Genomic DNA, 22,363 nt, shown 5'->3' on the forward strand with positions numbered 1-22,363 from the left:
AGCTTGTTTGCTGCTTGCTTCAGCCCTTCTGCAAAGCTCCCGAGCAGCAGCCCTGGTTTAATTCGGGGATCCTGCTCGGCTCTTCCCTCGTGCTGACGCCAGCAGGAACCGCGTGCGCGGCTTAAAGGGGAAAGCAGGAGCTGAGCTGGGAGCTGCTCCTGCCCTCCACCACACCGAGCCCCAGAGGCTGCCAAGGCTGAGCAGGAGCAGACTCCCAGGACAAAGGGTTTGAGCAGCACCCAGAGGGTGGTTCTGATGCCCACACGAGACTCCGGGCAGTGCTGCAATAGGGAGCACAAACCCAGGGCTGCTGGAAGTGCCTCGGCAGCTCCATAGGGATCCCAGGGCTGATTGAGAGGGATTCAGAGCTGCTGGGCTGGCTCTGTGTGCAGACACAGGCTGAACCCAGCCCCAGCTGCAACACAGAGGGGCAGGAGGAGAGCAGGGCGGTGATGGAAAACCTCTCAGAGGTTTCTCCACACACGGTGTGACTCTGGCACGTCGTGGGGACGCCAGAGCCACGCGGCCCCTCGCTCCCCACGCACACAGCACACCCTGTAACGCAGAAAGCATCTGCTCCTGCTGCTCGGCATGACAACACACGCACGGGAGGTGGAACCCTGAGGAAAAATACCAGCTCCAAAGCAGCAGCAGCTCGTGCCGAGCGCCTCGGCCACGCCGAGTGCCGCCCCAGCGGCCAGAGGGGCTCGGCAGGCGCTGCTGAGCCCAGCCAGCACCACCAGAGATCAATAGGAATAAATTAGAGCGGCTCAGACAGCAACAGAGACTGCACTGCACCCCTGGGAGAGCAGGCGGGCTGCGCTCGCTCCCCCAGCCCGGCCGGCCTGCGTAACTGTGACTCATTCCTGCTGCACAGCTTGCAGGGCAGGAAACCTTCTGGAGCACGCTGGCTCAGAGCAGGGCAGAGCAGGGCCAGCCCTGAGGATGCACTCCCAGGCTCACAGGGCACCTGCAATGTGGGCCCCTGGCTCAGGAGGGAAAGGCTGACAGCAGCACGGTCCCACCAGTGCCAAGGCTCTGGGGCGCTCCAGAACTGAAGGACAAGCAGGCTGAGGGAAGGCTGGAGGTGGCAGAAGCAGCGCCATGGCACAGGTGGACAAACAAGAGAGGGCAGCAGGACAGGCCAGAGCGCTCAGTGGTGAAGAGCTCAGTGAGGAGGTGAGCAGGAGAGCCCTGGAATGCAGAGAACACGGCTGGGGGGACACTGTGGCACCAGGAGATCATGGGCACACTGCACACAATGGATCAGAGGCACAGCCAGGAGCTGATCTGGTTTATCAATCTAGTGCCACAAAGGAAAACAAGAGGAAAAGCAAGGTCTGCCTTGACAGAAGGCACCCTGAGCTGCACTCATAGAGTGGGGAGCTCGTTCCCACCTGAAGGATGGAGAACCAGAGCCAGAGCTTCATCCCACACTGCTGGAAAGGATGGTGGAGACCTTGGCTGTGAGTCAGGAGCAGAGAAAAGGTGCCAGCAGGAGGAACAAGCCCCTTTATAACCATGTCAGTGTGCAGCTGAGCCCACCATCCCCAGCGCTCAGCTGGGCTCCCTGGGGATGAGGATCTGCAGGGCCACCCCCACTGGCTGCAGTATTTTAAAACACAATTTGACTAGAGGGGTTTAATGCTGTGTGACAGCCTGTGGTCCAAATCCAGGTGCTCTCCCTACCCTTGTGGGCCAGACCCCACAGCTGTGCCCTGATGTGTAAAAGCAGCTCCTTCACAGAACGGCCACTGGCTCCCAACGTGCTGTGAGAGCAACCCAGAGGCTTCATCACAAACAACAATCTCCATGTTAAGAGTGAGTTATTCAGAGCAAGATCAATTTTCAAGTCCAGACCGTTCATTTCCCACGAAATAGAAAGAGCTGGAGGAGGGAGGACGGGGGAGGAAGGCTCTGGCCAGCCCTCCCCTCCCGGAGCTGGGGCCAGGACACTCTGCAGACAGCGCTGATAAAAGCTCTTGTATTAAGGAAAAAGCCATCATTGATAGATTTTTGGTTCACAGAGACACAGCACACTGCAACCTCTCCCTCTGCATGTTAAGGAGGTGATGAGGGGGGAGGAGGGAGATTTATGGCAGCTCCCATCATAAAACGACCTGGTTTTCTGCGCAGCCCTCCCCAGATGGCTGCTGCACACGGGGAGTTTCTCAGGGTGATCTGAAGGCTGCTGTGTGCCAGGCTCTGCACACTGTACCGGCATTATGGAGCCCAGCGAGGAAGGGAGAAGCTCTGACATTCACTCTCTCCCTGGTTGCTAGGTGAGAACAGTTTCTTACTATTTTAGTAAAAGGACTGAAATGACACAGGCAAAGAAAGCCCCGCTGCAGCGCAGCCCCTGCGAGCCCCAGCTGCACACACCGGAGCCAGCCCGGCCCAGGGAGCGGCACAAACACCACTGTGGGCTGCAGATGCCCTTTTTAATAAGGCAGCAATTTGCTTCTCACGGATCCCCTGGCCAGCCTGGCTGAGCTGGGACTAACGAGCCCGTTCCCATGCCGTGTCACTCCAAACACTCCAGCATTAGGCAAGCAGCAGCCGGCTCCGGGAGAGGATGGTTTGGGTCAGCTGATTCATCAAGCATTTTCTAACCTACTAATTAGCGTCACGTAACAACCTCGGGGGATTAGAGAGAAGGAGTTTGAAGCTCCAAGGCCAGCTCCTGCCAACCATATTCACTCTGGCCCTCGTCCACCACAGCACCTCCTGGCCGGCCACAAGCCCCTGGAATCAGCCCTGGGCACCAGGAGAGCCCTCGGAGCCCAGGAAGGTTGAGATGCACAGACCAGCTCGGAGAGCTGGTGGGGCTCCTCCCTCCCTTATTCCTCCAAGAGCACTCAGGGGAGGAGATGGACACACCGGGAGGGAACTGGACAAAGAGGGAGGGACTGGAACACACAGGGAGGGAGCTGGGCACCCAGGGAGGCAGTGGGACCCCAAAGAGAGCAGGGCTCCCAGCACTGCTGGGGACCACCAGCTTTCACCCAGCCTCACTCAGCCCTTCCCAGCTGCCAGGGAGAGCTGTCAGAGACCAAAATTATCTCAGCATGCTCTGAGATTTGTACTGAGCCCCAACTCTCCCTGCTGATGACTAAAGGCCTGGAAACCACAGCTGCACCTCGAGCCAAGGGACTCAAGTGACAGCGTGCCATCCAGCTAAGGAACCCATCCTCAGGAGCAGCGGGCACAGGGAATTGTGCTCTCCGTGCCCTCCCAGCTGCTCCCCAGCAGCGTTGCCTGTCCCCCCGTGCAGCAGGGAGCTGTTGGTGCGGCTCCACGGAGCAGAGCCCGGGGCAGGTGGGGAGTGCCCGGCAGTCTGGTGCCGTTGAGTCAGCCGTGACTCAGCCGCGGCTCAGCGCCGCTGCGCCAGCGCCCGTGCCCACCTCTGCTGCCAGGTGCCTGCCCAGCAGGAGCGTTCCCCTCTCCCTGCTGCTGCTCTGTGCGTTTGTGAGCGCCACAACCACCCGTGCTGCCGGTCTGAAGCCCCCTCCCAGCACGGGGAGCTGCAGGCAGCCTGGCACGCTGCTGGGAGGGAGCAGAGCTGGCTGGGCTCGTCCAGAGGCTGCCAGGCAGCACGTAGGCTCTGGGCAGCGCCTGTGCATGTGGGGAGATGCCACACTAGGGAAGGAGAGGGAAGGAGGACAAGTCTGAGGCACAGAGATGCTGCTCCCACAGTGCTGGAGCTGTAACATGCACAGTCTGGAGGCTCACGGCTCGATGCCTTTTTTTTTTTCCTAAAGACAGTTTATTTAGTTAACTCTGAGGAACCCGAGAGCCAGAATTGTTGCTCTAGAAACCATTTGGAGGAAGATTATTTTAAAAGATTTAGCTCAGAACCAACTGTACCCAAACCATGGGCTCAGCACAGTGCTGGCCAGTAGTGCCTCTGGGAGCCCACAGAATCCTGGAATGGGTTGGGTGGGAAGGGACCCCAAAGCCCATCCAGTCCCACCCCCTGCCATGGGGGACACCTTCCCCTATCCCAGGGTGCTCCAAGCCCTATCCAACCTTGCCCCATCCAGGGGCAGCCACAGCTGCTCTGGGCACCTGTGCCAGGCCCTCAGCACCCTCACAGGGAGGAATTCCTTCCCAATATCCCATCTACCCCACAGCCATCCTGCAGCAGCAGCTGCTGCCCCACACCTGGCCTGGGCAGGTTGTGCTGCCCTTCCATGGGAGACAAACCCACCTCTGATGTTCCTCACCCCAGCTATGGAGCACCTACGTCAAGGCTGAGCCACAGCCATCCGGGAAAAAAACAACACACACCGTGCTAAGGAAAATGAGTCACTGCAACACATCAGGATGAGGATCCACGCTATTGTTTAAACACTTGAAGAGGAGAAAAATACCCCACTAGAGGCAAGGAGAGAGCTCAGCTAGCTCCCACGTCCTTCCAGCTGAATTCCACATGGCTGTGGAACATCCTGGCACACCCCCTCATGCAGACACAGCAGCCCATGGACACAGCCTGGGAAGCAGGAGCACGTTACATAAACCAGCCGGGGTCAGTGATGGTGCAATCCCACTTCTCTGAGGGCTGGCAGCAGAGCTGAGGAGCACAGCAAGCAGCAGCAGCGTCCCCCTGCTGCAGGAACATGAGGAACACAGCAGCCTCTGCTCCAGACAAAAGCCTGTCCTGTGTGTCACACCTGTGTCCTCAGCCAGGTGTCACTGATGGCACCAGCACAGACTTGGGGGCACCTTTCCACCCCAGAATGTGCAGCTTCTGAGCACCACAAACACGCCTGTACCTGCCTCTACCTCGAGCCAGGCCAAGGACCACACAGGCTTGAAACACCCCACAGTTGCAATGGGGTGGTGCAAGAGCAGAGCAAGGTGCCAGGAAGTCTTCTCCTATCTCCACTAAGTCTTTTCCCACCTCCAGCACCTGATTCCTGCTGGAGTGAACGATGACAGCGATGAGAAACAGGCTCCTGCTAAGCACCAGCCTGACTGCACACTGATTGCTGCTGGGATCTCCAACCCAGTGGCTGAGTCACTTCCTCCCCAGTCCCCACAAAACAGGTTGCCTGCACCTCCCATACACCTTCCCAGAGGTTGTGAGAGCCCAGTTTGTTTGTAAATGGGTGCCATGAACCCCTCTGGGTCTCCTCTGGGAGCTGGGCTGCTGCTGCCCCTCAGCTCACCCACTTCCCCAGGAAGGATGAGCTGCGGAGAGGAAGAGGAAGAGCTCTGCAGAGGAAGGAGAGGATGTGTCTGAGATAAGAGCCACACAGCTGCAAAAGCACAGGGGTACCAGGGCAGCCCTGGGCAGGGGGGGCTCATGGGCTGCTGCTCCCACCCAGCAGCCACAGCCTCTCCCAGCAGCTCTCTCTGCTCTCCTCTGCATTTGGTTTCCTTCTCACTGCTGCCAGTGCAAACATTTCCAACATCTCTGCAGCCAGAGAGAGCCTGGAGCCCTGGGAAAAGCAGATCCCTGTCGTGACATTCCAGCTGTCACGAGGGTCAGACAGCCCTGCAGCGAGTGTGGGCTTCAACTCCCAGCCCAGCACTGAATGTGGCACAAACACCCTTGACAAAGAGCAGCTCCAGCTCTGCTTCACCAGCTCTGCCTGGCCCCAGGCACACCCTAAGGAGACACCACAGCAACACAAAACCTTGCCAATGGCCAACACATTGAAGAGAACTGATGAACGTTTGGAAACTCTGTCCCCAGACAGGGAGTTCAGGAACACAAACCCATGGAGACCCTGGGCCACCCTCAGGACATGTCACCACCAGTGTCCTGCCCCTGGAACAGCCCTCACTGCTGCACTGGCACTCCTGGCCCTCCCAGTGTGCCCTCCTGGCTCCTGAAGCAGAGGAGACACATCCCACGTCAGGCCACCTGCCAGGCTCACCCCACACACAGCACCACCAAACACAGCCCTTGGGCCGTTTGCCAGCACGTCCCCAACTTTTAGCCCCTTTTATCTCTTTACACAACCACTGAGCTTTATCACAACCATTTCCAAATGCACATTTCTTAGGGATGTACAGTAAGGACCCACACAAACCTCTGCCCAGAAATCCACAGCTCAGCCCCTTACAACCAAACAATACCATTTTCTCCATGCTCAAAGCTTTGTGACAGCTCTTCCCAACTGCTAACAAATCCAACAGCCCATCCAGGAGCCTCATGCACCAGCCACTCTTCTGCTACAAGACTGACCTGCTTGACCAGATTCTACTTGCTGATTTTCTTTTGAAGACTACTCAGCTTTAGTCCCTTGTTTTCCAAGTTCTCACAAGCAGGCCCTGCTCCATGGCTTGTCCCAGCCACAGTTCCTGAACTGGGGTAATCAGAAACAAGGAGAACAGACAAGAGCTGAAGGAAGGGGGGATCTCCTGACACAGCCATGGCTTTGTCCACCTACAAATATCACTAAGAACAGATGTGCACATGTGGAGCAGAGCAGCTCTCCAGCCCCTTGTCCATGTGCCTCTTCCTTCAATTAAAAACCACAGGGAATTTGGTGCAGCATTTCCCTGTGGACTGGCTGCACTCTGGAGCCTGTGTGCCCCCCAGCAGCCGGGGTTTGAGGGTGGGATGAGGCATTGCTGTACCTGTGTCCGAGTCCTTTTGATCTCCATTGGTTCCGACAGTGAAAGGCAGCTTGCGTTTGGTCGCTCGCTCTTTCACCTCTTTGCCGCCATCGCTCCGGTCCAACTTTGGAGTCTTGGTTAGAGAAACTTTATCTTTATCCTGCAAAGAAAAGAGACCCGGGTCAACAAGAGCCTCCTCCACACTGTGCTCACCTGATTCCCCCAGTCCTGCACAAGCCTCACAGAACATGCCTTCCCTTTCTGCTGTGGGTTTGCCAAGGCAGCCTCCACCAAGACACAAAGCTCTACCAGCACCAGAGAAGAGCCAGGCCCATCAAGGCTGCTATGTGTGCCAAATTCCAACCAATTCTTGTGAAAAACAAAGCCAACCCTTTGTGTGAGGCTGAGGATGCACACAGCTGCGGGCACAGAGGGAAGGCAGACTGGGATGGGGGAATCTCAGGATTTCCAAATGCAACCACACTACAAGAAAGACCCGTTCCTGCTTTGTACCAGTCCTGCTTGCTTGGGCTGGTTTGGATTATAATACGAAGAAGAAATGCTGTGAACTGCTCAAAAGCAGGGAGAGATTTTGAATGAACATCCCAAACAAAAGTTACAGAAACTGAGACAGGTGAGATTTTTCACCTGACCAGGGAGAGCTGGTTCCCAGCTCAAACTCCAGGAGCCCAGTGTGCCAGGAATGCACAGCCCCAGGTCATGCCCTGTGTTTTTGTATGTGAGGAACAGGATTATTTAAAGTGAGCAGTTCTGGACTGACCACTGTGCCCCTGCCTGAACAACAAGGGCAGCACAAGCAGCTTTGTCACAGACCTGATTTCAACAACCCAGCAAAACCCAGACTCTGTGCTTGAGAGGCAGAGTGAGATTAAACACAAGAACCTCAGCACACAGAATCATGCCAGAGCTGGCTGGAAGCTCAGAGGAGCCAGCCTAGAGCACTCCCTTGTTTAGAGAGGCACAGTCCCTCAGCCTGGCCCTGGTAGGTGCCCCAGTGGCAGCAGTCACAGGACCGCGGTGTCACTGTCACCGTGTGCGCCGCTCCTTCCCCTTTCCGTGCCTGTCTGCAGCCAGAGCTCACCCACAGAGGAGAGAGCAGCCCCTGAGCTGCCCCAGGGGATGAAGGAAATGGGCTGGGGAATCCCTTTTTTGGTAAAGCCAGAGAAACAAACCTGCCCGACAGGGCTGTGTGGTGGGAGACAGCCAAGGCACGCTCGGAGCCCCAGCGAGGCCAGCCCTGCTGGAGAGCACGGCCCTGCAGCCACGGGACAGAGCCCCACAGCCAAAATAAACACTCCAGCATTTCCTCCCAGCCCTCCCGATTGAAAAGCTTTTGCTTTTTATGCTTTCCGAGGTGAACAAAAATAGTTCAAACTAAAAAATGATGCCACTTCTACTGCTCTGAGGTGGCAGTGAGGGCAGAGGGCTTCCATCAGCTGCCAGGAATGTCATGTTGTGAGCAGGTACCCTGCTCTGTCCTAGTTCTACAATTCTATGAAATATTTTATCAAAGGAATAAAGTAAAATGTGTATATTGCCTGAAAAAAAAGCCACCAAATAAATAATGCACTTTTTTCCAGAGTGGCCATTCACAGTCTGAACTTTTCCTTACATCTACCTGCATAAAAGGCATCTCTGAACACTTCAGACAGGAGTCTCTGAGGTTCCTCCAGGGTGAAGCAGTCAGGGCACCAAGGCTGTCAGAGTTCAAGAAGCATCTCAGTGATGCTCTCAGACACACAGGTGGGTTTTCTGCTGGATTAATGCTGCCTGGGATCTCCGTGCACTCACTCAGGAGTGAAAAAAAGGGTAGGACAGGTAAAAATACAGCTCATTCCAGAAGTCTGAATCATGGAATTGTTTGGGTTGGAAGGGACCTCAAAGTTCATTGTGTTCCAAGCCCTGTCCTGGGCAGGGGCACCTTCCACTATCCCAGGGTGATCCAAACCCTGTCCAACATGGCCTTGGGCACTTCAGGGATCCAGGGGCAGCCACAGCTGCTCTGGGCACCTGTGCCAGGACCTCCCCATCCTCACAGGGCAAGATTCTTTCCCAATATCCCATCTAACCCTCCCCTTGGTTAGTTTAAAGCCAGGTTGCTAAAATCTCCCAGTGGGAGGAGAGGCAGAGCAGAGGAGCCATGAACAAACCCTGTGAGAGCAGAGGGGAGCCCAGCGTGGCCCTGGCAGTGCCCACGTGAATCCTGGTGCTGGGCAGGCCTGGGCAGAGCTCCCTCTGCATGCACCCCAAGGCTGGAGCTGCTGCTGCAGCCAGCTCAGCACAATCCTGCACCAGGCAGCCACGGCAGCGCCGCTTTGAAGATCCATTCCCACAGCAGCAGCACCGTAACCTTTCCTACTAATTGGAGCAAGGAAGATCCAGACTTTGCTTCCCCCTGGAAAGCAGAGACCTGCTGGGGCTGCCTGCAGCACTGGGTGGAACATCAAGGCAGCTGGAGAGTTCAACTCCTGAAAGTTTTCCTTTTCTTATTTTAAGCTTTACTTCCCTAATTATTTCCAATTCTGTAATGAAGAATGTCGTCCTTTACTCGAGTAAAACCTGGTTTCATTTTTAGGCCTTCTCATGTTTAAAGTAAGCTCAGACTCACTGGAATCAGGTTTCACAGATGGAACAAATCCAAATTAGAATCACAAAATCCTGGAATGGTTTGGCTTGGAAGAGACCTCAAAGCTTATCTCATCCCAACCCTTTTTGCCATGGGCAGAGACACCTTCCACTAGATCAGGCTGCTCAGAGCCCCATCCAGCCTGGCCTCAACACTGCAGAGAAACCTGTATGAACAGCCCTGTGTAAGAGCTGGGGCTCTCCAAGGCCAGGACAGGAGTTTGGGGACGGGGAAGAGTTGAGAACTCAGCAGCAGCAAACTCCCCTTTGCAGGTGTTGTTAAAAGCTGCTTTGGCAAAGGGCAGTGAGCAGCTGGGAGTGCAGAAAAAATCCCCTCCTGCCACATCACACTTGCAGGAGAGTTACTGTATGAGTAACAACCCACCTTGAGCTCCTCTTGCAAAAGTGAAACGATGCACCACAAGCTGCTCTCAGCTGCTGTGGTTGGAACACAAACCCACCAGGAACCGGCCCCAGCAGCCACCCAGGGTGAGATGCTGCAGGGTGGGGATGGAAGGGCTTCTCCCATCAGCACCACAGACCCTGATGGCAATCTGCTCAGGGCACTTGTGACACACAGCCTGGCCAGAGGCCAGTCCTCAGAGCAAAAACAATCCTGCGGGGTTTTCTGATGCAGATTTCTGCCAGACAGAGCCATTGAGATGGGGCTCTGAGCAACCTCAAAGATGAGCTTTATAAGGTCCCTTCCAACCCAAACCAGCCCATGATTGTATGATTTACAAAGCCACGCAAAGAAATCTGTATTTCCAGCCCCGTCACCCTGCTCAGACAGAGCCTGACTCGCAGCCCAGTGCTTATGCAGAGACTTGCACTGCCAGCCATGGAAATCCCCAAAGCCCTTTGTTCTCCAAAATGGGCTCCCAGCATTTCAGGTTGTGATGTCAGTAAAAATTAGGCAGCAATGAGCAAAACCAGCCCGGGCAGCCTGGCAGGAGAGGCCCAGGAGGGCTCCAAGGCCGGTGCCCCAGGCCATGCCCACGTCAGACTCCTGCTGTGGGCAAACAGCCCACGCTGCACTGGGCAAATGCTGCCACAGAGGGACTTTCCCTGCACCACTGGCTCTGCAGAAGGTTCCCACCCTGTACCACAGAAAGGAATGGACTCAGTTTTACCCAGAAAGCAACTGGATGTGGTGAAAACCAAACAATTCCCTAAATCCGGGCCCCTCGAAGCCTTCCCAAAGCCAGAGCACAACACAAGCACACACAGAATGCCAGAAAGTTTGAATTTGTGTTGTTATCAATGCTGCAATGAAACATGGAGGTGACTGGAGCTGAAGCCCCATCCCTGTGAGCCTCAGGCACCCAAGTTTGTAAGAAATGTGAGCCAGTGATGAGCACAGGCTGATTAACTTCACTGAAATGTCATCTCTTCAGTCACCCAGACACCCCTGCAGGGTTCACACCCCAGTGGGTGACTCTGTGCTGGACACAGAGCCCAGCACTCACTCATCCGGTCTGGAAAGCCCTGACAGCACAACAGAGTCACGAAGAACCAAAAAATAAGGACCATGTTCCTTTTCCTGAAAAGGGGAGAAGGGGAAGGAGAAAAACCTCCATTTTTTTGACCTCTGCCAGCTCCTACAAGCAAAAACCGGGGTAAGTGCTGTTCTGCTTGGTGCTCACTGCAGCAAAAATGCAGTTTTGACTGTGCAAGAGGGAGCATTTCCCCATAAAGAGGCAAAGGCTGTGCTGAGCACACGGTGTAACCACGCAGCCAGGCCAGGCCCTCCAGGAAATGCTTCTGACAACTGATATAACCCTTGCTGTGGTGCTCTGCTCTGCCTCAGCCATGAGTAATCTCCTCCTGCTACGGGGATCTGTGGATCTAGACCAGAAAGGAGAATTACTCATATATGGCATGCAGATTTTTACAAAACCTCCAGGCTGAAGGGAGCAGGAGGAGCTCGGGGGCTGCCAGTGCCCGCCCCGGGCAGGCTTGTGCAGCCTTATAAGGGCTCCAGTAACCCTGGGAGAAACAGCTCCTCACCCAACGGAGCACCCAACCCCTCAGACAGGCTCTTTAATCCTCCTCCCTCTCAGGGCTGCATCCCACTGGTTCCTAAGGCCCTCCCGTGGAGGGGCAGGGAGCAGAGAGCCAGGGGTGCCCTCCTTTAAGGAGCTCTGCTGCAGCACACAGGACACAGCACAGCTGCTCCTCCAAGCAGGAGCCCTCGGGGCAGGACAGCTCCCCTGGGAGCCTGGTTACATGATGGAGCATGGAACTCAGGTGCAAAAGCTGGGGATCACAGAATAAGCTGGTGAGCACAGAATTTTGGAATGGTCTGGGTGGGAAGGGACCTCAAAACTCCTCTGGTTCCACCTCCTGCCATGGCAGGGACACCTTCCACTAGCCCAGGTTGCTCCAAGCCCCATCCAGCCTGGCCTGGGACAGTCGCAGCGATCCAGGGGCAGCCACAGCTTCTCTGGGCACCCTGTGCCAAGGCCTCAGCACCCTCACAGGGAAGAATTCCTTGCCAATATTCCATCTACACCTGCTCTTGTTCAGCTCAAGGCCAGCCCCCCTGTCCCCTGTGGTACTCAGCCCAGTGCAGCACCAGGACCCCCCTCCATCTGCCAGAGCTGCAGAGCCCAGGCAGGTAAAGGCTGTTTAATGCTAAACCAACCACTGATCCTAAGGTGCCATTAAGAGGAGAACGCTTGGCTGGCATCACTTTGCCACGCTCTCCCCGTGCCCACGGCGGGTCCCCGAGCCTGACCCGGGCTCTGCCCTCCCTCTCAGCCTGCCAGGGAAGCTGTGCCAAGTCCCAGCTCGGGCCTTTGAACGTGTTGACAAAGGCAAGATAAACGCGAGGCAGCGCTTGCTGACAGGCAGGTACAACGGCGTCTGCAGGGAGGAGGTCCAAGTGCTCTTCCCCTGAGTCACTGCTCCAGCTCAGCCTCAGAATTAACCAGAAACACAAACAGGGCAAAAGCCACTCAGGCTGAGCTCAGCTCAGCCCCTGCAGGACAAGGGCCTGTGAAAAAGGCAGAAGCGAGGGAGCAGCAGCCCTGCCCTGTCCCCTCGGTGGCACTTGGAAGGGAGCAGAATTGTGGCCCAGTTATTTGGCCAGCAGGAGACAACTGCGCTTCCCGGCGAGCCCCGCGCCGCTCGCCAAACCTGCTCTGTAAATAACACACGGCTCCGAGCTGCACGGCATAAAATGGGAGCTGATTCATATTCCAACTGAGCCTCTCCTCCCCGAGCACCTGCGCCAGCATTAAGCCTCTTACCCTGTATTTACAAACCCTGCACTGCTGGGCACTGCCTGCTCTGCCAGGGCAAAGGCTGGCACCTCCCCGATGCTGCTGGGCAGCTGCTCCCCCTCCAACATCCCTGAGCCCAGATCTGCCCCTCCCAGAGCCCCACAGCACTCCTGCACCTGCACTGACACACAGAGGATGGGGCAGATGCCACCAAGGTGCTCCATAACCAAACCCCGCTGGATTTTCCTGCTGGTTATTTTGTATGTTTCTCATTTTGTCACTAACACGAACTCGGTCATAGAAGGAGTTACTGCCATCACCGGGGTGGGATTGCAGGGGAAGTGACGGAGCTGGGGCTCTCCATGCTCAGCTTCAGCTCCCGGGCAGAAACTCCCAGGGGAATGCCCAGAAACTGGAGCAGGGAGATGAAAGGGAAGTGGTTGGGATTTGTTCCTTATCAGAATTCAGTAGATGTAGGTTTTCATGTTTATTTCAAGGTAACATTTGCACAGCTTTCTGCACAGCTATTGACTGGAAATCACTGATACTGAGAAGGGGGGAGAAAGCTGAATGAGAGCAGACTGGTCTCATGCTTGAAGCAAAATGGGATGAAGAGGAGAAGTGTGGAGGTATTTACCCTCAAACTCAGATTTCATCTCAGCAGTTTCACCTAAGCCATGCCATAAACCAGACACCACCTCAGACCAACTCTCAGAGCAGCAATTTCAGCAGAGCAGCTCCCAGGCCTGGTGCAGCAGTGCTGCTGGGAAAGCCAGAGCAGCCGTGCTGACAAGGACCTGGATTTCCTGGAGCTCCTCCCTCACCCAGCACGCACTTGCACCATCACCACATCACTCAGCTCTCCACAGCTGAGTGCAGAAACCCCTAAAAACACACAGAACTTGGAAAAGAGAATCTTGCAAAGCAGCCCCTGCTGCTCAGGTGACTCGGGCCCAGGGGAGCACAGCAATTCCTGGGAAGGATTGCAGCCACAGGGGAACAAACCCAACCCCATCAGCTGGCAGAGCACCAGCACACCAGTGTAAATGCCCAGGAAAGAGCCAGGGAAAGCTCCAGCCATGTCAAACAATGCCATGGCCTCACAGCTCCAGCTCAAAGAGCAGCACCCAAAGGAGGGCAGGTGGCCCAGACACTTTACCTTTTTCCCCGTTTGTTTCTCCACCATGTCGTTGCTGAGAGAGAAATCTTCTGACTGTGGTGTTTTAGAACACCCACCCTTGGGCATCGTTCTGCCTTCCTTACTTGATCTTCATTTATGCTGCCATCGCCTCATCATCAACCGTCTGCAGGAGAGAGGAGAAGGGAGGTCAGACATCTCAGAGGGCCTCTCCATGGTGGGGGGAAAAACAAGGATAAAAAACCCCCTCCCAACCCCTGCATGGCAACACCAGCACGGCTGAGCACCCTCAAACGAGGAAAATGAATGAGGTGTCAGGCTCCTGCCACCTACCCAGAGAGCAACAGAGGTGCTGCAAGGAATCACAGCCTGGAAAAGAGCTCCCAGAGCACTGAGTCCAACCTGTGCCCAGTCCCAGCCTGAAACCAGCCCAGAGCACTCAGTGCCACGTCCAGGCCTTCCTTGGATGACACCTCCAGGCACGAGAACTCTGCCATCTCCCCAGGCAGACCCTTCCAATGCCTGACAACCCCTGCCATGAAGAAATTCCTCCTGGTGTCCAACCTGGACCTCCCCTGGCACAGCCTGAGGCTGGTTCCTCTCATCCTATCACTTGTTTCTGGGAGAAGAGGCCAACTCCAAAGTGGATCCTGCAGCTCCAGACACAGCTTGTTTCCTATGCAAGGAACAGCCCAGAAGGGATCAAATCCCACCAAAGATCAACAGCCCTGCTGCTCTTCATGCACAGCATCACCCCGAGGGCACACACAGCCTGCTGCAGTGTGTCACGACAGCCCTGCACCCCAGTTTGCCACACTGAATTCCCAGACACACCTGCAGAACCAAACAAATTACAAACCCTCCATTAAAGATGCACTTTGTGAACGTGCTGCCATTGTGAGGCAGGAGCAGGGAGCACGGAGGGCTCAGTGTTCCAGGCTCCTCACCCTGCCCTGCACCTTGGCCTGGCAAAGCCAACCTGGAGAGGACAAAGCTCCTGCTCCTCCTGGGTTGCCTGGTTACAGGGCTGGGAAGACAAGTGCCATGTGAAATACAGCTGGAGCAGGGCTCAGAACACCAGCTGCAGGCACAGCCCTCTCAGGTGAACAGGAACATCTCCTCTCCCCACACCAGAGGCTGGAGAGCATCAGTGCAGTGGGGTATCTGCGAGGAGTGACCCCCCAACAGCAACTGGGCTCCTGGCCTGAGGCTGGAGTGGCACAGACAGGAACTTCTCCCAACGTAAGTGTCACCTGCCAGCTCTGAATTGCACCATTTACCATCTACAGCAGCAGCTCTGCAGAGCTACAACTGCAGCAAATTGTCCAGGGAGATGGGAATTCTTAGAGAGGAGAGACAGAAGTCTTGTATTTACAAGTGCTCTGGAAATCCCTTCAAAATTTCTGTTCCATTTACGCCTCAGAGGCCTTGGGACACTTTGGGTTGGTTTTTTTTTGTTTTGTTTTTAAAGGTGGTTCAGAGGCCCCAGCCCAGCCAAATTTGTGTGAAGCAGCACAAATTCCCAGACCAAAGCACCAGGCACAGACAGTGCTGGGGTTTCCAGCAGGAGACTTTGCTTCCCGAGGCAGCTGATTCTCCAGCCCAGCTCCTCTGCCTGGCTGTGGGAAGGTTTTTATCCCATATTTCACATCCTGTATTTAGGAACAAAACTTTGGGAACTGAGAAAACACCTCCTTGTGTCCGCTTGCTCAACACAGGGACAGCTGAGCTTTGGGACAGCCCAGCAGAGCCCACAGGGTCTCCTCCACATCCACACTGGGTCCCTGCAGCCATGCCCAGCCCCAGCAATCTCCCTCTGCCAGGCATCATTAGCCAGCTGGGAACATGTCAGAATTATTTCCCCTCGGTTTCTCTTACAGGGGCTCATTAAGGTGCAGAGGAGACAGGAGCGTGTGCCTGGGAGGAGGCAGGAGCAGGGGACAATATTCCCTTCAATATTCACTGCAAATCTGAGAGGTGGAAATTCAGATGAAGTGCTGGGCGAGGGAAATTTATTTATATTAAATAAATTGGATATTAAACCCAAGCAGCCTCACCTCTGCTGATGGTGGGACCAGCCACGCTCTGCTCCCAAACCCAGCCCCACATCACTGCCCCGGGATCCTCACTGCCAATGGATTCCCAAAAAAGCCGTGCCCACTCCCAAGCCTCTGTGGCTGCTTGTACCAGGGTAGGCACCTATTCACGTGGAGCTTCCAAAACCTGTTTAACTGAGAAAAGGCCAGACGGATGCCAGATTAATTCTGCGCCCCTTCTGTTCGCAGAGCTGACTCATTACACTTGGAAAGCCGGCTGCCTCTCCGGGTAAACACAGCCCTGGCCTGTTCCACAGCTTGCAGGGAGTATCACATTTGCACAACAATTACCGACAACGACGCTGCCTTCCTTTCATTTTTAAGCACGTTTAATAAGTTCGTTTCATTTTTAAGCACGTTTAATAAGAGTCAGAGGGGAGGCACAGATTCCCAGCTCGAGACAGCATTTGCAGAGTGGCGAATCTAGGGCTGCAGAACCACAATCTGGCTTCAATCCCTCCTGGTTTAGGAGCTGGATGAGCCACCCCCTTTCCAGGATGCCCCTCTCAAGCTCACCTCCCTGCAGGAGACAAGCAGCACCCTTCCTATTTCACAAACAATTAACTCGGCTCCTCGGAGCAGCCCATTACATGTGGCTGCACAATAGCAAGTGGGAGACCGAGTGAGCTCAACAGAATATAATCCCTCGTACTTCTCCAGGAAAACAAAGGAGCTGTTTACCCCTGGCCAGGGGCCAGCCCGGTGCACAGCAGGCCCCCAGACCCTGCTGCTGGACAGGCTGGGTCCCACTCAGCCCCCTGGCAAACAGAGAGGGGGAGCCTGCCCTGCATGGACTGGGCTGGGAATGGCAGCTCCTGCTGTTCCAGGATGGCTGGAGCCAGCAGGGAAGGCTGTGGTGGTCCCAGCCCATGGAGCATGGCCAGCTGGGAGAGCAGGGCTGACACCCAGCCCGGCCACCCTGCTCTGGACTGGAGCCTGGGTGGGGGTCCCAGCCCCCAGGGCACCCCGAGCACCCTCCCAGAGGATGGAGGAACAGGACTCTGGAACACCATCAGGAGCACGGCTGGAGCCATGAGGAATGAGGCTGGGAATGAATGGCAGGGCTCTGCAGAGCCAGCCCCAGCCACACCCACCCACCCACCATCGTCCCCTGGCCCCTCACTGGGCCAAGGAAACAGTGGAAAATGGTTTTTATTTTGCCCAGGGCATAGTGTGTGGCAAGTCCAAGCCACACACTGAGACCAAATATGTCTGTGAAGGACCTCAAAAGGTCCTGAAAGGGATGGAAGGGAAGGGGGTGTCCTCTGCCCCTTGGAGGGAGGAGGAAGAGGAGGAGGAGGAGGATGAAAGCACTGCTGGCCCCAACCCCAGGCCATGTGGGCAGCCAGGAGGCAGCGTGGGAGCTGTGGCACCCATCAGCCAGGACTGCTCCCAGTGAAGGACACGGGCAAACTGGGACGGGGACAAGGAACAAGGACAAAGCCCACAGACAGACTCCAGCCCTGCCAGACAACTCTGGGCTTGACAGGAGAGAGCTCCTCATTAACCAACCCTAGGGACATTTAACTCCCCATCCCTGCCCCTCCTGCTCCATGGAACCAGTGAGCAGCACCCCAACATCCTCATCCGTGCCCTGGGCAGGGACAGCTTCCACTGTCCCAGGCTGCTCCAAGCCCTTCCAGCCTGGCCTTGGGCACTGCCAGGGATGGGGCAGCTGCTCTGGGCAGCCTCCCCACTCTCAGAGCAAAGAATAAAGAGCATTTCCAGATGCATCTCCAAGGGGAATGACAGCCTTTCCTGGACCCAGCCCTCCTTCCCTGCCCTCCTGCAGAGCAGCCAAACTCCTGCCATTCAATGTGAAGCCACAACAAATGAGCTCATGCCCACGATCTGTGCACTGCAGCCTGCCTGCACCCCGCCAGCTTGGAGTAAAAAAGATTGTGGAGCCTTCTTTAAATGCCAGAATCGGAGGGAGCTGGCTGGAGGCTCCTGCCCGTGCAAACCCCCGATGCAATTAGAGCCCCAGACATTATTTGCACAGATCCAACACATTTGTTTGGTCTGAAAAGGTTGGAATAGGAACAAGCCTGTGAAAAACGAAAATTTCAATACTTCAGTCTCCTTTTAAGGATGCTGTCTTAAATCTCTGAAAATTGCCTTAAATTAATAACTCACACCCACAACTTGACACTTGTCCCCCAGTTCTGGAAAGCAAAGGCAAAAAACCAAGAGCTGATGTCCTTCAACACACAGAACCACTGAATCCCAGAACGGTTTAGGTTGGAAGTGACCTCAAAGCTCATCCCTTTCCACCCCTGCCATGGGCAGGGACACCTTCCACTGCAGCAAGTTGCTCCAATCCCTGCCCAACACTTCCAGGGGTGAGGCAGCCACAGCTTCTGAAAACTGTCCCAGCCTCAGCCCAGCCCTGCTGCGTGCTCAGGCTGCTCCACCGCTGCCCTGCACCAGGCAATCCCCCACCTGCCTGGCCCACACGAGGCACGGTCAGTCCTGCCTGTGAGCAGCAGCAGGAGTGCAGCTTGGGGAACAAGGAACAATTGCTCTTTGTGCTCCAGATCAGCTCCGGAAGAGCAAAGTCCACGGCTTTCCACGGTGAGTACACACGGCTGGAGCAGCAGGAGCCCTGCACACCTGCCCAGCAAACACAGGTGGTTTCCCCAGCACCTGACATGGGTAATCACAAAGATCAGCTATTACTGAGATAGAGCAGTGTGAGGTGTTGATTCCCAGAGCCAGAACTCAAACCCAGGAGGATGGAGCTCCCTGGAGGGCGGTCGGTGGGGCAGCACTGTCACCTGTGTCACAGCTGGGCCCACCCTGCTCTCACAGCTCCACCATGTCCTCACCCCGGGGGCCTGTCACCTGTTTGTTCCTGGCTTTTGAAAGGGAATGTCACTCCTTGTTAGGTCTTAGAGATGACACATCTTTCTTCACCTTTTTGCTGGGCTCTTCCTTTCCTGTTCTCAGTCACTGCCTGGTCCCAAGTAACTGTCCTTCCTTCCACCTTTCCAAAAATATTTATTCCTTACCCCATACATGCTGACCTCCTGATTATCTTGTAAGGACTGGCTTGGGCAAGGCTTGCAGCTCTCTCAAACACACAGCAGCCAAGTAAACTCACTAAGCTGGAACCATGGAATGCCAGACTGGGACAGAAGGGACCTTAAAGCCCATCTCATTCCAGCCCTGCCACGGGCAGGGACACCTTCAGTACATCAGAGTGTTCCAAACCCTGGCCTTGGACACTTCCAGGGATGGGGCAGCCACAGCTGCTCTGGGCTACCTGTGCCAGGGCCTCACCACCCTCACTGTAACAAAATACAATGATCCTGCAGCCTAAGTTACTTAAATTAAACTGAATTAAATAATATTCCTGAATTACAGCAGCTGCTACTATTTCAATCTTTTGTGGGACAGATGCCCCTTCCCAGAGCTCCTCAGGACCTGCAGCAAACAACAGCGTGGAGCAGCTGAGGCTGCACATGGATGTGCACCCAGGTCTCCAAGGATCACCACGAAGATGATGCCCATGGCCTTGCTGGGCACCATGAAGGTCCATCTCCCCCATGGTTCTCCAGTATGGCTCCACCACATGGGCCCATCCCAGCTAAGGGGCTCAATTCAAGCCACAACCCCACACCTGTGACCTCCCAGTGTCTCCTCCCGTCCCAGCAAGAGAGCAGTGGTCTCCAATTCTGACAACTCAACATATTTCTACTGCACCAAGTGTTGCTATTTAACAGGATTATATTTGGAAATTTCTGCTCAACCACACTGTGATTCAGAATCTTCCAGCTGGGACCATTCTCAGGAGACACAAAATCCAAAGGAGAAGAGCTCTGACAGAGCCCTGCACCCACAAGCAGCCACTCGCCTGTGTGGTTTCTCCGGGAGCAATTTTTCCCACAAACCCTTCCCTCAATTATCCCTCCACAGCTGCCTCTGCTATTGCTCCATTTCGGGATGCTGCCGATGATCTGGGTCCTGGCCAAGTTACAAAACTGCTCTTTGAGTCAGAGCTCAGGGCTGTGGTCTGGGAGCAGGATTAGCTGTGATGTGGAAACCTCTGGAGCAGCCAGAGTGCTACAGGAAGGCAGCTGCAGCACAGCTAGCCAGGCTGGGAAAGCTGATTATGACCCTGCTGTCCTCTCTGGGATGGCTCTGCATCACCAGCACACATCAAAACCTCATGGAGGGGGAGGACTCTGCACTTCTCCCATCTCCTCTCAGGTTCTGCTGGACACCATCAGGCTTCAGCCAGGGAAGAGTTGTAACCACATCTGCCAACACAGTCACTACCAGAGCTTCTGCACATCAACCTCCTTGAAACAGTGACCAACTCCACATGACCATTCCCAGTGCTGCTGCACATGGGAGGAAAAACACAGCCCAAACTACCCAGCACAAAGAGAACAAGGGAGAAATGTGATGCTGCTGAGCTGAGATGTCCAAGGAGGATGAAGCCTTCACCTGCAGCTCACCAGGATGTGAGTTGGATTTTGAAGGTCCCATCAGCTGGGAAAGACAGGGATGCCCCCCACCCAGGGCTGCTTTATCCTGGCAGAATTTGAGCAGCCCAGATCTGCAGAACCAGCTCCATTCCCAGGACAGTTTGGGGAGCTGGGCTCTGCCCCCTGTGCCCAGCACAGAGCTGTGGCTGCAGCCAAGCACAGCTTGAGGGGTTCAGGAGCATCAGCCAAGCCCCAGAAACGAGCCAGACATGATTTTCAAGACAGAGAAACAAGTGAGCACAGACAATTCCTGACCATCGGGACCAGAGGGTGACAGATGCAGCAGCAGTGGCTGTCGGTGTCCTGGCAGTGCCCTGTGTCACCCACACTGGGGTGGCACCGGGGCTGGCAGGGGCTGCTGGCTCGCTCTGCTCCCTCCTTGGCCAGGTGAGCATCCCCCACGCTCCCACCTGTGCATGGTCCATCCTCCCAGTGCTGCCACCAGGGCCCTTCCCCAGGGAGGCTGCAGGACTGCCCTGCTCCTGTGGAAAGCTGCTGGTGGCTCCAGCAAGCCCCATCTGCTGCTCAGCTGCACAGGGAGGCCTGGGGAAGGGAGCAGGACCAAGGACGTGTTTGGGCTCATTTTTGGGTGTTTGAACAAGCACAGGCATCACCATGCTGTGCCTTGTTCACCCCTGGGCACTCAGAACTGGCTCTGAGATAACAGAGCTGAACAGAGACCTGGCCCTGGGAGCCTGGGCTGCCTGAATCCCATAAATACTCCATATTCCCAGAGTCCACTGCTGTACACATGTGTGCACATGGACACACACATTAATGGACACACAGCCCCCAGCAAAACCCCACTGAGACTCACTCCTGTCCTGCCCAGTTTTTGATATCAGTGTGTTCACATCTAGGACAAGAAACAGCCTTAAATACAAATAAACCACATGACTGAAGCTCTTAAACCCGAGAGGAGATCACAAACAAGCACATTCATTACGTAAGAGAGAAACCAAAAATATTTTGCAAAAGGTGCCATGACCCAACAGGGTCCTTCAAGTAGAGAGACCCTCAGCTGAGGGCTCTGCAACACCAGCTGCCCACCCAGTGAAATCCCTGCTTGAGCCTTGGGGGATTTGGACCAAGGTTTTGGGATGATTGTGTTTATATCTGGTTTCAGTCCGTGATGTCGCAACAGCCAAGTAACATCTTCTCCCAGCTGTGAGCAGGAAAATCCATGGTAATGGCAGCAAAACATTCCTCATCCTCCCATTCTTGCACAATTCTTCCCAAGACCCTTCTTTCCATCTCAGCATCCTCATGCTTCCTCCCACTGTGGGAACCTCAGAAATATTTTTGGTGGACTTAGGAACAAGGTCCAGACAGAACAAATCTCACACAGGAGCCCTGAAGGCATAAGGCTTTGGGGAAAACCCAGCACAGAACTTCAGTGATCTCCTCTTATTTGGGGTCTGCAAACCCGGGAGTTTTGTTTTCCTGTTTCTTCTTTCTCATTGAGGCCAGGGGCTTCCAGATTCCAGACTCACATCTGATCCATGCACAAAACACTTTGCAGCAGCGCTGGCACTTGTTTGCCATGTTACTGACAACTTTTAAATGACAGGGCAACCACTGAATAGACGTGGACAGAAGGCCAGGCTGAAATGGGCATGGAGCAACCCAGCCTAGTGGAAGACGTCCCTGACCATGGCAGGGGGTGGGATGAGAGGAGGTTTAAGGTCCCTTCCCACCCAAACCATTCCATGATTCTATCAAAAGACTGATTCACAGCTCCCATTAAAGTGGAGTTCTGTAAGAATGGAAGGTCCGTGGCGAGATGAGGAGAAGCCTGGGCCATGAGGAATTGCAGCCCTGCTCCCAAGCACAGCGCCAGGGCCGGGCAGCACCAGCTCCAGCCACAGCCACGGCTCCAGGCAGCCAGAGCGAGGGCAGGGAGGCACAGTGGGGGCATGGAAGGGCTTCTGTGCTCATTTCTGGGCTCACTCAGAGCTGGCTTCCCTTGTCCTCAGCAGAACCGCCACCACACTTTCTGTCCCACTCCAAAAGCCGTGGTGGCTCCCTGAGCCCTGCCACACTGACACCGACAGTGGATTTCCTGACTGTTTCAGCTCGAGCTGGAAGCTGAGCTCCGGCTGGAGCTGTGCTGCTGCTGACAGCCCATCACTACTGACCGAGCTGTGCGACAGGAAAGGGCCTGCTGTGCTTCCACGGGGCTCTGTGTGCCAC

At 55.3% G+C, this 22,363-nt stretch overlaps 1 protein-coding gene across 3 annotated transcripts in view; it reads right to left on the minus strand.

Moving 5' to 3' along the window:
• The window catches only part of ANKRD11 (ankyrin repeat domain containing 11), a 127,022-nt gene that overhangs the window by 18,486 nt on the left and 86,173 nt on the right, over positions 1 to 22,363 (minus strand). For all 3 annotated transcript variants that reach the window (XM_063168207.1, XM_063168208.1, XM_063168209.1), the window contains exons 3-4: positions 13,603 to 13,747; positions 6,592 to 6,730 (exon numbers count right to left, since the gene is read on the minus strand). In XM_063168207.1, coding sequence (XP_063024277.1) covers positions 6,592 to 6,730; positions 13,603 to 13,689 — 226 coding nt within the window. In that variant the 5' untranslated portion in view covers positions 13,690 to 13,747. The remainder of the gene's footprint in view (positions 1 to 6,591; positions 6,731 to 13,602; positions 13,748 to 22,363) is intronic.

Source organism: Melospiza melodia, chromosome 13 (genome assembly GCF_035770615.1).
Source record: "Melospiza melodia melodia isolate bMelMel2 chromosome 13, bMelMel2.pri, whole genome shotgun sequence".
In the NCBI taxonomy this organism is placed as follows: domain Eukaryota; kingdom Metazoa; phylum Chordata; class Aves; order Passeriformes; family Passerellidae; genus Melospiza; species Melospiza melodia.